Raw genomic sequence first — 15,109 nt, 5'->3', positions numbered from 1 at the left:
GGTTTTTTCAGAACTTATTAAAATTCTTTAAAATGTTTTAAATATAATTAAAGGTAAGACAAAATACAGTCATTGATTTATTTTTTGTAAAAAATATTGGCTTAACTTCAAGAAAAATGTCTCTAAAAACTGTATTACTAGGTTAGCAATTATTATGACTATAAAAAGATGCTCTTTTGTATTTATTTTGCTTTCTTATCTTTTCTATGGGATGTATAAATCTTAGTCTTTTATCAAATTTTATTTCTTTCAATTATAAAACCTTTGAAGTATGTCTTTGCTGGGTTTGGATTTATACTTTTGTACAAAATGTTTCTAAAAGCAAAATACAGATACCTATTCATTAACGGAATATTCGAAATCATGTCAAAAAAAGTATTTCATAATATAACATTAAATATTAATGCAGGGTAATTTGCCTTCTAAGTTATAGGCAGTTAATAACGGGTATTACTTTATATGTATATATTATAGCGATTCTTTATATCTAACTTAGCGGGTTCTCAATGGCTACGCCATTTTTTTATCATTTCATAAGTCTTTTTCCAAATTTCTTCTTCTCATCGCCTTTTTGAATCCTTCTTTCCATCTTTTTTTTTTGCTGGATCGCCTCTCCTTTGTGCGACCGAACTATAAATTTGGTTCGCTAATCTTTCGTGTAGTATTCTCCTTATGTGGCCGTACCAGGGCAGTTGTTTCGCTTCTACCCTATCTACTAACGTCATTTCTATACCTTTGCTATCTCGAATTTCTTTATTTCTGACAGTCTAATACTGTAACTTGACAACATCTTCTATAAAACCCTCTTTTAACCGTATTAATTTCTTCTGCTCTCTTCTGATAATGTCCACACTGCTGCTCCGAATGTTACAGTACTTTCTACCAACGATCTGAACAACCTTTTTTCGTTTGATTTCACAAACGTTTATTTCGTAGTAGGGAATGTAACTTTATTGTTATAGCTTTACCTCTTTCTATTTTGTTTTGTATATCTGCATTATCCTTTCGATCTTCATTTAACTGAAATCTTATGTATAGGCAGCATTGTGTTCTTCTAATGTCCTCTGCGTTGGTTTTATATCCTCTGCATAATGTTTTCCTATTGTGAGATACTCACAGCCGGTTTCCGAAAGGCTGATCATTATCAAAATTAGGTAATCTACTGTTAACAGTCGATTAAATGCATTTTGAGTTGCAGAAACATCGATCAAACTTCAATCACATAACACACATTAACTAATCTAACAAGCAAATAATCGATGATTAACAGCCTGTCAGAAGTATTTTGGGTTTTCGAATCGCTAATTATCGTTTTATCTATGTCAAACTTCTGTCATACTAGCTTGTCAGGTAATCTGAGATTTTTGGACGATTAATCTTATAATCTTTGGTTATGTACCAATGGTTGTAAGTAAATAAAATAAAATCTTTGGTTACGTTGTAAGATACATAAACCTAAGGTGTTTTATAAAAAGCTGTTGTTTAGAAAGAACCCAAAAATATTGTTACAAAGGTTCATTTTAAGAATTAAAGATGATAAATGACAAATTGATAAACATTAACGAACGACACAAAATTATTAGTTAGTAAGGTTATGTTTGTTGATTTTCAGAATGCAGATTACACATAAACACGAATGATGGTAAAGTGAAACAGCAACATTACTTTCTTAATTTAGAGCAAGATAAAGAACAATTCGTACAGAAATAATAAACGATTACAATCGATTCTACTGTTTCCATGTAAAATCGTATGTCAAATAATCCATAATCGGTGATCACGCAATTTTACCATAATTTTCGTTTCGGAAACCTGTCGCTTGTTAACAATAGATCAAATTTGGTGACATACAGCAGCTCTGTCTTTTTGCAACATTATCAAATTCTTTAGTTTTCTCGATTAGCTGTCTATTACATAATAAGTTATCTGGACAAGAACTACCAGCTCTAATCTACTCTGCTCTTCTAAATATGTCATTTCTTCTTCTAGTTGATTTGTTAAAATTCCTCCATACAGTCTACCAATAGACGACGTCACACTCAATCCACTATAATTTTCACATTGTTGTCCTCCGTTTCCTAATTTCCTAATTTTCCTATAGAAAATATATCACATAGAGTTTCTACCACTTGTGATTTTTTTTGTAACCTCCATTGCCAGGTGCTTTCTGATTGTTTATGCCTTTTAATGCTTTTTCTATTTCATCTCTTTTTATATACCTTATTACTGCATCCGTTATATCTCTTTCACATCTCACATCGGGAAAATATTTCTTCCAGTCGAATAGTTCAATCGGGTCAATTGTCAAAACCTCTTTTTTGTATAGATTTTAATGTATTAATTGTTTTCCAGGCAACTCTTGACTTTGAGTTTCCGAGGAGTCTATCAGCCTCACTACATTTTTAACCCAGAATTCGGATTAGTCTTCCTTACTGCTTTTTTTTGTTTCATGATTGTATCTGGCATACATTTTTCTATCCTTTGGTATTCCTGCACGAAGCCATTTTTAATAACTTCCAAATCATTAAAATCATTTACCTTCATCTCTGAATATGCTTTATATCTCACATGTCCACCAATTGGTTGAAAACCTTATATTTGTTTTCTTTTCTTTCCCTAATGATTCCATAGCATCAACGTGCAGATACTATTTAAGCTTTGTGTATTTTTTCTGTGGTGTTTCCACTAATTAGTTGTTATTTTTATATTGAATAAGAATCTTGTCTACTTGGAATTAGAGGGCTTAGGTACACAACTCTGAAACAACAACTCGTATGGAATTTACGTTTGCGCTGCGTGATGAGCATTTTTTCTTTCTGATATGAATCTTATTAAAATCATTTACCTTTATCGTCTACCTATATTTGCGGTATGTGGTATTGTCGATTATAAATATAAAGTCCGGATAAATGAAGAGTGACTATATTGAAATATGGTTTACTAACGATTGCTATGATCTGATGATATTAAAAAATATTGACTTCTCTGAGGAGAGACTTCGACAACTGATAAATACAGTGATTTAATGGATAGTTGTAACGAACTAAATGGGAAACAAAAAAAAATAATAATAAAAGAAGTTAGTAACGACATTCAGAATAAAAGTATTCTGACATAATTTTATTGTTCCATCATTGGATGATTCAAAAATCAAAAGTCTGTAAACTTAAACATCTGATAATTGAATTCTCATTATCTAGTAATACTCTATTTATACCTGCATTTTTAAAATTGCTGTATACATTACGAATTAAATGAATTCCCGTAGTTGTTATTTTGTAATACCAATCATGATGGCATGTTTCATTGTTTTTTTTTTCTCTCATTTTGTAAACATGATACCCACTTTATTGTCAAATTTAGAAACATATTAGAAAGTTACTGCCTACCTGCGCAATTGACAATGTTAAACTGATAAAACAAAAGCCACCAATCATATTGAAGAGGTAAAAAATAAGAATCTTTCTACCTGGCGGTTAGTTATTGTGTTAATCGTGAATACTGTTATTTTATATGACGATTCAGTTTAACATTACTATTTATATACTAAAGATAGCTTAATATAGGTATTTTATTGAAGTCATTAATGTCTACTGTTTTTCTTTTCAAGACTATATCTCTAAGGAAAGATGAATTTGACGATTCAGACAACGAAGATGAAGAAGAAACAGTAATTGAAATGTCACCTCCCAAAGAGGAAGAAGATCCTTTTGATAAACTTGTCGAATCTCCCAGTTTTAATTTGATTAAAACAAGTGATAAAGTTATTGAAAATAAAGAAAAAGTTGTTAGAAATATTTCAGAAGACACTTTGAGTCTCTTCAGAGATCTTCCGCCGGATGCCTCGGACGATTATAGTGGCGATATGGAATTGTCAGATTGTGAATCGCAAACTCAGATTTTTACAACCAGTCCCGAAAAAATGGCTCGAGTGGAAAGTATTTTCGGAGATAGTAATTTTTCCAAACCATCACCAGATCAAAATACGTTGGATTTAGAGTTTTCTTCATTAGGCAAAACAGATGAAGGTAAGTTATTTTTTATTAATATATAATAATTTATCACGGTATTTCTAACAAGAAACTACTATTATGCTGTAAATATTGATCTATTAATTAGGAAAAAGGGTTTTAATTTTCATAATTTTGTCAAAAAGACATGTTATTGTCCTAGACCATAGATATATTAATATAAAATTAGGTAATATTTATATCTTATTTTAACCAGTCGACTCAGAATCGAGAATAGTCGAGTGTGAAAAAAGTGTATGTCTGCTTATCTATATAACAAATAAATTTATTATTATTTCTTTATATATATATATATATATATATATATATATATATATATATATATATATATATATATATATATTTGTGTGTGTGTGTGTGTGAATTTTGGGTAGGCCATATATTGGAGGTGTTCTAGAAGACTTTTCTCGAGGAATTAGAGATTGTTTTATGTCAACTGGAAGAGAGGTTTTATTGATAATGGCTTTTGTTGTTTTCTCCAGATAGGTTAGATTAGAAGGATTAGATTAGATTTTCTCCACTCTGTTTATCGAAAACCCACCCATTCCAATCGTTACTGGCATGCCAACTTGCATCATCAAGCCTTTGCGATGATGCAAGTAGACCCACTGAACTCTATTTTAAAACAAGCCCTCATCCAAAATGGTTACCGTAAAAATCACATCAATAGGACCATCTACAGATAATCTCCCATTTAATCTCAACCCAAAGACTCAGACCCTCATCCTTTGAAAGCTTTTCTTCCTTACAGCAAAGTTGTCACTGACAAAATCGACAAAATTCTTAAATCAAGAAGAATAAAGACAATATTTACCCCTCCCCCCAACAAAAACTTTCATATCTTGTCCTATGAATCAAAGACAACATTCCAAATGAACAATACGAAGTTTATGAAATTCCTTGTGCAGACTGCTCCCGATCCTATATAGGCCAAACAAATCGTAAAATCCAAAATAGGATTTATAAACATTCCATTTCTGTTCGCAATTCCGACTCAATTTTAGCTCTAGATCAACACCATCTTCATACTGGTTGAAAACTCCAGAACCATAGCCCCCATCCGCTTCTATAAACCAAGAATGATACGAGAGGCCATAGAAATTGAAAAAAGGGCAAATTGTCTCAATAAAATAGATAACTCGACCTGGTGACCTCTCATAAAGAAAATATCTTCCGCTCCAACCGTCCATCAAAATCCTACTGTCAGAAATGTTCGCGCCTGTCTCCACGCTAACCCCCACGCCAACCTTTATCCAAACCACGTCACCATCGACGGTATAAATGAACCGTCCTCTATTCCCAGCACCAGTAATGCATTGGTTAGTGATCAGTGTAGTAGTGTCTGGGGGCTCGGGAGACTGAGACCTCGGAAGCCCCGAAGAAGACATCTAAGAGGATGTCGAAAGCTCGGCGCGGTTCAACCCGGAAGGCTGTTGTGTTTAATAGTAATAGTATTATAGTAATAAAAGAAAAGATTCGTGAGGTTGCGGTCAAAAAGGCTCAGTAATTAAAACACTAACATAAGTACACTTTTATTGAAAGTCGAGCTTTCGAAACTGTTTAGTTTATTTATCAAGACAATTAATGTTGAGTTTAAAAAAGTTCACAATCCATGTGAAAATGATGCTCAATATAACACAATTGTGAAAAAGCAAACATTCAAACACATAATACAACATAATTTGACTAGTCAATAATTTAAAAAATATATAATTTAAAGTTTATTTTGAGTGTTGCAAAGGTTAGTATACACAATGTGTCAGTAACTTTTTTCAGATCTATAAATACGAGATGACTGGGTAGATATCGAGCCTTAAATTTTCTAAAAAATGAAAAGTCGGATATGATTTTGTACACACGTCAAATGAAAAATAAAAGAATGGAAATAAAAAGTATTTTTGAAGTGTGTAAAAATTTATTCCCTAGCTGAGCGCTTTCGGCTTACAGAGCCATTCTCAGGGCTGTGTTTCAATAGAACACTAATAGTGTTGACCCCCCTATTAGTCCCAATGTTGTCATGTCTATCCTTTCTATGTCATTGTCTTCACCACCCCCTCCCCTTTCCAACGAGGCCGATTACAACACGATTCACCCTCACCAAGCTAAAAATGTCGCAAAAGAATTTTCTAACTACACCCTGTATATCAGTATAGCACCAACACACTTTTTATACGTCAGCTGTCAGTTGACAAATGGTTCCAATCTTGACTAAGGTTTTAACCTGTGCTAAGTTACGTGTTGTCCGGTAATGCAGATCCAATGCTTGCCGACATTGACGCCAGTGACGTAAGAATTGAACTTTGTCCGTCTGGCCCAAGTAGCCCATGACTCTGCGCAAAGAACCAATCACAAGAAGCGTTAAAAGGTATTTAAACAGAGTGGGCAGCGATTTAAAAATCAGTTCTCCTTGAACATCAGGAAGAAGCAGAACTACTCTGAGTTGGCAATGGCAAATGTGACCTTGCCGAAAGGTCGTCAAAACAACGATCCTAAAAACCAAAACATTAACGCGGAGTCAAACCCGGAAAACCACAGAGATCACATATATCGTCCACTGAAACAAATCCAATATATATATATATATATATATATATATATATATATATATATATATCTATTATGTCAATTCGTATGTCTCGGACTGCCTTTTCCAAGGCAATGTTAAATAGGAGGCAAGCCAGGGAATCCCCTTGCCTGAGTCCATCTGTTATCTCAAAAGATCGAAAATTTTCTCCCTGTATCCTAACGCTAGCTTTTAAATTAGACATTGTCATCCTCATTAATCGGATAAGTTTTTCTGGTATACCAAACTCACGCATTGGTATAGAACTGTTCTCTTGACACTGCCGTATGCGGCTTTGAAGTCGACGAATAGGTGATGGTTTTCAATGTTAAATTCTAATGTTTTCTCGAGGATCTATCTTATTGAATGAATCTGGTCAACTGTTGATTTTTCTGGAGTAAATCCGGCCTGGTATTTTCCAACTGTGCCAACTGTGTAAACGTGTAGACTTTCGTTAAGAATATTTGATAGTATTTTGTAAGCAGTTGTTAATAGGGTTATACCTCTGTAATTGTCACAATGGAGCTGATCCAAAGTATTACTCCAAAATTACGCATAGAATTACGCCATTTAAAATGTGAAAGCTTACGGTGATTTTTAGTTTAACGAAAAGTAATAATTATTAAAAAAATATTAAATTAGAAGGGGGAGCATCTTTTATCTCCCACTCCTGGTCTAAATTTTCAGAAATATATGACAATACTATTGCTTGCTATAATGATCCTGTATTGTATAGCGTCATAATAATTTAAACGGGAGAAACTCACAACAAATAAAAAAAACGGGTGTGGCAGTCCAGTGGGACTGCCGGTAGAAGTTATACTTCTATACACGCGTTCGCCGTTAAAAATTTATATAGGAGTCAATCTGCACAATCATTACATATGTAATGCTATAGGTAAGAGAGAGCAGAAAGAGAAAAAGAATTAGTTATATAGGTATATAGTGCATCGTTTGCTGTATATAAACATTTGACCTGTAATGGGAGTATAGTAAATGAAGGATTGTATCAATATTTTAATGAAAATACATATTTTTATTTTTATACATGTATAAAAGGAGTTGAATGCAAAAAAAAATTTACACATACTCTGCAGTAAAATTCATTGTTTATTTTGTTATTAATATAAAAATTACAATACAATAAATACACTGCAACATAAATACACTGCAAAAGTGCGGGACACTCGACGGAACAAGAGCCTGTCCCGCGTGAAACCCTAATTGTTTTCTTGTTAATTTTTATCTTTCCTGAATCTGGCCATTCGACGTCTCTGATTCCTACTGTATCTATATCTTTCCATTTTTTTAACTGCACTTGCCATTTATGAAGTCTACATTAACCTTTCCAGATTAATGTAGACTTCTAATATTCAAATTCGCTACTTTGCAACATTTTCGCATGTTGACGACCGGGGAGGCTTTGCAGACTTGTGATTTTCCTCCTCTGCTGGATCTTGTTTTCCGAGATTCATTATCAGCAGAGTGTGTTTGGTTATGTCTTTTTAGTCATGATGTTTAACTAGGGATCCTTTTTGAGCATTTAATGCATTGGTTTCCCGTTGTCTTGTGCATTTCCATGTCGTTGACCATTTCTAGTTCGTCCGCCTTTAGAAATAATTTTCCATTTCTAGGACAAGATGCTCTTTCACTTACCGACTCTTCCACCCGAAGCTGTTGGTCAGTAAATGGGGGATTGCTTATACTGGCAATCACTCGGGCGTCAGCACCTCGTTTGTTATCTAGCAGGATGTACCGGATGATCAGGTTCAAGATCATCACACGGGCAGGTGATGTTGACATTTGGATAAGAGAGGGTATACGTTGCGCAACACTATCCTTTATATCCCATGGATCTAGTTACTGATTTATATTTTTCTACTTTAAGATTTCTTGATGTCAGTTTACTTTTGAGGAATATTTTGAGAGTATTTATTACTTTTATTTGTTGCCCTAATCTAGCTTTTATTTCTTTTCCGCATCACTGATTTCTCGTGACTATGACAACCAAATGTTTAAACGTTTCTACCTCTCTAAATGCATATAATTTTTCTTTGGTTTTTATTACAAACTTTCTGTTTTCTTCATATTTTTGGTCGGATCAGTTCATGTATCTCATATGTTTCAAATATTCCCATATCATTTCATTTTCATATAAAAATCATGAATTAATTCAAGACCCCTCGTTTCTCTCCAGACGATTTTCTCCATTTTCGACCGCTCCTGCATAACTCCGTAGTATGTTATAGCTTTTAAAATCTCCCAAAAAAGATGGTTGGATTGTGGTTGAAATTTAGTAGATGCAAGAATCTAAAGTTGTTTATAAGCTGAAGTCAGCCAAACTGCACACCTCAGATTTCCGTTCTTCTGGAAATGAGGTCTCTGTGAGTTTCTTAGATATACAGTAAATCAAATTTAGACATCTTACATAGGCGTGTAATTTAACTGTGGTGATACTTTCGATGTTTACGCTCGCTAGTATCAGTTTTGAGAACAAGTTCTTCTACCTACCTAATTTATATTGGTGGCTGTAAATTCATTTGAAATTTTAGGAGGAGCTTCTTATCCTTCAGACGACGATTCCATAAGAGAACAAATCCAGAGAGTTATTGCTCAAAGCTCTTCTACTGATGATGACAGTAATGATGGTGTAACTCTTCCACCATCCACAGTTAGTTTTCAGATTAAAAAGAAGGATACTGAACCCCTAACTACAATGTCAAGTATTTTAGGAATTAGTGTATGTGAACCCGTCCCGAAGACTGAAACTGAAGAAATTATTAAAGAGGAAGAACCAAAGACAGAGGTAAGTGATTTCCCAGAAATTTAGGCACTATGAAAATAGTTTTACTTTAAAATAAGTTCCAGTATTTTGAGAACGATTTCCGAAATGGAAATCGAAACGTCAAAATATACTTATTTTAAAGTAAAATTGTGGCTTATTCACACTAAAAATAGTAATTGTATCAAGATACCACAAAAAAGTAGCTTCAGAATAATATGGAACTCAAAACTGATTGTAGTGAGAGAAATAGTGGGGCAACCATTGAGCTGCGGTAAACCACACTATCTCACCCTTAAAAAAATGAACATAATATAATTATTGAACAATGTCTGTTGATAGTGTAAACAGTTAACAGTAAAACACACAAGAAAGATCGAAAAACTGCTACAAAATCTACAAAATATCCTGTGAATGCAACAATTTCTACGTGGGAGAAACCTCAAAAGCACTAAGTGCCAGGATAAACGAGCATGAAACATACATTAAGAGCGGAGACTTCGACAGATTTCAGATATGCAAACATGCCTGGGACGTGCACAGAGTACAATGGAAATATGCATCAATAATCATGAAAGAAACAGACATGAAAAAGTGAAAAGTCAAAGAAGCAGCTCCCATCCTCCTTAATGAAAACAAAATGTATGGCAAACTATCAGCAGAATGTAACAGGCATTGGGCGACAATACTTAAAGGAGGAGTCAGCAACGAGAACATACCAACAATAGCGGAGTAATAGGAAGCGGAGACGTGGCCTACACGCAATACATATGCAACACATAATATAGAATCATATAATCCATATTACATAACCTATGTTACACAACAACGACTACGATACACAAGCATATAACACAAAAAAGAACATGCAAAACAGTCATAATTTGATATTCTGGTGGTAAAAACATCACCCTCAAAAATTTCTTTAACCAGAAGCATGTCAATTTTAAAACATATTAATCTATCAACAACTCGTTGGTTATACCATTATATTTCCCAGAATTATTTGAAAATAATAGTAATCGTTTTGAGAACGATTTCCTGAGTGGAAATCGAAACGTTAAATTTTATTTAGTTAAATATTTAAGTTTAATTACAATCAATTGCGACTTAATCCCGTATAAACATAATATTTAAATTAGACATGCCACAAGAAATTAGTTTCAGAAGCTTTTGTTTTCTTTGGACAATTTCCACCTTTTGCTGCAGAATGTTTTAACTTTTGTTAGCATTTTCAAGGTTAAAATAGACCAGTACACATGGCATTCATAGATTTAAAAAGGCATATGACACGGTCCCCAGAAAACAACTATGGAACACGATGAAGGAAATCGGAATAACTCAGAGGTTAATAGAAGCCGTAAAAAACCTTTACAACAACAACAAGGTAAGAGTTAAAACCGGCAATAAATACTCCAACGAATTTAAGACCACAAAAGGCTTATTGTAGGGATGCTCTACATCTCCGACACTGTTCAAGATTTTCCTCGAACAAATATTAAAACCATGGAAAAGGAAATGTGAGGGGATGGGAATACCAATCCGGGACAACTTGTACACATTAAGCTTTGCAGATGACCAAGTGGTAACGGCTCAAGATGAAGAAGATCTGTGCTATATGCTCCGATAATTAGAAAAGAAATACACAAAAAATGGACTGGAAATAAATCTAGAAAAGACCGAATATTTAACAACAGAGCAAGAACCAGTGAGAAACTTGGAAATGAACGATAATAGGGTAATTAGCGGCACTGACAAATTCAAATATTTAGGATTCGTACTCTCAAAAAATGGAACCACCGAGCAAGAGATAACCAGCAGATTAGCACAGACAAGAACATGTATTAAACAAATGAACGGGGTACTGTGGGATAGACAGATTACCAGAAATACAAAGAAGAGAATTTATAACACCTTGGTACGCAGTATAATGACCTATGGAACTGAGATTTGGGTAATAAATAAACGAAACAGGTCCAAAATCACAGCAACTGAAATGGAGTTCATGAGAAGAAGCTGCAGAGTGACAAAAATGGATCGCATCAGAAATGAGGAGATAAAACGAAGAATGGCAGTAGAACAAGACATACTCAGCTACATCGAAGAAAAACGTTTAATTTGGTATGGACATGTGAGAAGAACAGATCATACAAGATGAATAGCAAAGATTTCGGATTGGAGCCCAATAGGAAGGAGGAAAAGAGATAGACCCCGAAGATCATGGAGGGATGAAGTGGACGAGGCCATGGAAAGACGAGACCTTAGAGATGGAGAATGGCAGAAAGGACTGGAGACGTTGGCTGAAAGAAGGAAGGCAGCGACAGCTGGAAAAATCCTTATATAGATAGATAGAGAATGACGACTAATAACTTCAGAAAAAACATAGCTGAGTCATCCCTTTAGTACAATTTCGGGTTACCCTATACTCGAATAAAAATCTACAGAATTTTCACCAGAATTCGACGATAGAGCTTTTTAAAATCTAGCTACACAAATTATTGGAAATTTAATAGGAAATATTAATCTTCTTGTGTGATGTCACAGGTTTAATACTTCATTCGAGTACATAATAACTTTTATTACCAAATATTTGTTTCTGCAGTAATTAAAACTGATTGGGCAATAAAATAAAATAGTTTTGTCATAAATTTTTAAAGTTATGTCAACCGTTTCAAATCGATTTTATGATTTTTTACCATTAAATAGTTTTGTAAACGCAAAAAACTTTTTAAATGAGACATTTAAACTCTAACTGGCTCTGACTGACTCTTTCACAACTGTCACAAACGTCTTCTGAAATTTGGTAGCCGTGGAAATCATGACAATTATTGACTTCGTTTTAGGTAGCAGCATGTATTTTCTAATGCGAAAGGAGGAATATTCTTTATTTGCAAGGTATTACGTTTCTTTCGAAATTAAAACTGTTCATCATCATCTCTTGATTTTCGTTTTTCTTTTTTCTGAATACTCCTAGGTGGTAATTAAAAGTTTCCAATTTCTTGAATGTCTCGTCTCAACATTTTATAAAGAGAGGAGATCGATTAGAACTCTTACTTAAGAGAAGTTAAGTAACTTAAGTTAACTTGATTAAGTTTTTTTGTAATGATATTATCGAATAGTTATCATACAAATGTTTTCTAGGTTGTTTCTACGGTCGCTCCTGAAATTGTTGAAGAAAAACCTGCTGTTATTGTAGAAAAACAACAAATCATATCTCCAGCATTACAAGAAACTGATAGTCCATTACTTGAATCGATAGTATCTCCACAGGCCATATCCAACGTTAAGTTGGACGAAACTACTAAAGAATTAAGTAATGTAAAAATTGGAACAAAAATAGTTGATTCTATTATACAAAAATTCAATTCGATAAAAAAAGAAATTGCAGGCAAATCTTCACCGAAAAGGGAACCTGAACAAAAAGAAGAAATTAAAGAAAAACTTGAAAATGTGAGTATTTTTATTCTCTACTGATGTTAATTTTTTACTTGTTGTACACGTTTTGAAATTTTATATAAATTGTTACTTATTTATTTTAGCCTCGTTCTCCTATTAAAGAGGAAGCTGAATTTGAACCTGAAGAACCTAAGTATTCTCCAGAACAAAAACAAGAATTGCCAGAGCCAATGGTAGAGGACAAAGAAGAAGAGGACGACGAAGAAATGGAGGAGGAAGAGGAAAACCCTTCGTCTGCTGCAGAGGAAAATCCGAAGATAAGTTCGTCGATGAATAAATCCGACACACCTGATTCGAAAAAGAGAAAGAAAGTACTTAGTAGAGCGTTTATAGAGGATAGTGAAACTGACAGTAGCGATTCTGAACAGTTAGTAATAGCTAGATCAGATGAGGATTCTCAGACTATGTCCGTGGATATTAAGTTACGGCCAGATCCGAAAGAAAGTGATAGTAGTAATATGTTTAACCAACTTCAGACCACCGATGATTCACAGTCACGAGAAGATATTGAATTTAACTTTGATATGAAAAAGGTTTGTGTAATTTTACGTTGATTTGCTTTATCTAAAAATTACAAAGTTACTTTAGATTTATAGTGATTTGTAAAGACTAGAGGACACAGTTATTTCTTGATAATATCTAAGTGGTTATAGATTACCTAATACACTTAAATTTTTTTTCTCTCTCTCTCTCTCTTTCTTCCTCTATCTTTCTGTTTGTTCCTCTATCTTTCTCTCTCTATCAAGCTATCATAATAATAGTGCCTTAGCATGATTTATCTCCTTGTAAATCAAATAAGTTCAAAACCTATTAAACATTCTTCTTCTTCTTGATAGAGTTTCCTCTTCACTTCTGAACGTCGATAATTCTGACGAATCTTTCTCTATCCTTTACGGCTCTCAATAAGAATTGAGTATCGAGACCCGACAACTCTGTGATGTTTTTCAACTATGAACGTCTCCCTGGACCTCTGCTTTCTTCAATTTTCCCCTTCATTAATACCCTCAAAAGCTCATAATGTCTTCCCCGGTTCTCATGTCCTAGATAACTTGTTTTGCGCTTCTTAATAATATAAGTTCTCTGTCATGGCCAATTTTATGCAATACTGCATCTTTAGTGACATGGTCCTTTTATGGTATTTTCAGGAGTCTTCGAAACACCCACATCTCGAAGGGCTCCAACCTTCTCAGTGCGCCAGTTCATTGTCCACATGTGTGTTTTCACCAATTTACGAATTTTACGATACCTAATACCCAGTGAAAGAGTTTTATTAGTCAAAAGGTGTTTGATTTTAAGGAATGCAGAACTTGAGTGTTCAATTCGAGCTCCGATTTCAACCTTCGGGTCTATATATTTTGTTATCCGTAAGCCAATTAATTTGAAGTCTTTTATGGGGGTGTTATAAATTTGAAGATAACAATCTTGTGGAAAACTTATTGGAGACACATTGAAAAACAGACACGAGTCATGTCTACATAAACAAAGAAGAAGAAGAATCTTGTGTATTTTGAAGTTTGCTTACTACAATTGCTTTTATTTTACTAGTGTTGATTTTAATACCAAAGGACTCGCCTTATTCTGCTGCTGCAGCTAGAAGTCGTTGAAGCCCTTTCAGGGTGTCCGCCAGGATGACAGTGATTACGTTGTTAATCAGCCTTTCGTTAACTTCTCTTCTAATGCCTTCTTGGATGTTTTCTAACTTTAGAGTTTGGTGTTTTACTCAATCAAATGTCTTTTCCTTATCAATGAAACACATCTCTCTCTCTCTTCAATCCCGACCTCCTGGAGGGGGCTAGTGTAGGAGTAGTGTAGTGCAGTGTAGGATTGAGTCTAGTGGTCATCGTGATGTCGTGTATTGTCCATCTACAAAGGTCTTTGTCTCTGGTCAGTTCTTTTAACTCATGCGTAGGTCTTTTGCATATTATTGTAATTTGGCCGATCTATATTGTTGGACCTAAAAAGAGATGAGAAGAGATGGGAAGATGAAGTCGATGAGGATGCCAGGAACTGCCTGGGAACGCGTTCATGGAAAAGAACAGCGGTAAATAGAGATGGTTGGAGAAGCCTGTTGAAGGAGGCCAAGGCCCGATTTGGGCTGTAGCGCCATTGGATGGATGGATATTGTTGGAGATCTTCCTCGTGATCTTCGGCCTTCTACTTTGTCTTGGATAATAAGTCTTTCCATGTTTTCAGTGTCTGCTCTCATAACATGTCAAAAGTATTTTAATTATTAGAGATGGACTTTGCTGGATAGCCGTTTGCTGACTTTTAGCTCAT

General features: G+C 34.3%; 1 protein-coding gene across 1 annotated transcript in view; it reads left to right on the top strand.

Annotated features, from left to right (window-relative positions):
- Window positions 1-15,109, top strand: part of LOC140443650 (uncharacterized) — an 89,950-nt gene that overhangs the window by 57,459 nt on the left and 17,382 nt on the right. Inside the window, exons 12-15 of the mRNA XM_072535016.1 lie at window positions 3,611-4,028; window positions 9,147-9,400; window positions 12,518-12,826; window positions 12,916-13,365. Coding sequence (XP_072391117.1) covers window positions 3,611-4,028; window positions 9,147-9,400; window positions 12,518-12,826; window positions 12,916-13,365 — 1,431 coding nt within the window. The remainder of the gene's footprint in view (window positions 1-3,610; window positions 4,029-9,146; window positions 9,401-12,517; window positions 12,827-12,915; window positions 13,366-15,109) is intronic.

The sequence above is a fragment of the Diabrotica undecimpunctata genome, chromosome 6 (genome assembly GCF_040954645.1).
Source record: "Diabrotica undecimpunctata isolate CICGRU chromosome 6, icDiaUnde3, whole genome shotgun sequence".
Classification (NCBI taxonomy): domain Eukaryota; kingdom Metazoa; phylum Arthropoda; class Insecta; order Coleoptera; family Chrysomelidae; genus Diabrotica; species Diabrotica undecimpunctata.
This window is presented reverse-complemented; position numbering and strand designations above follow the sequence as displayed.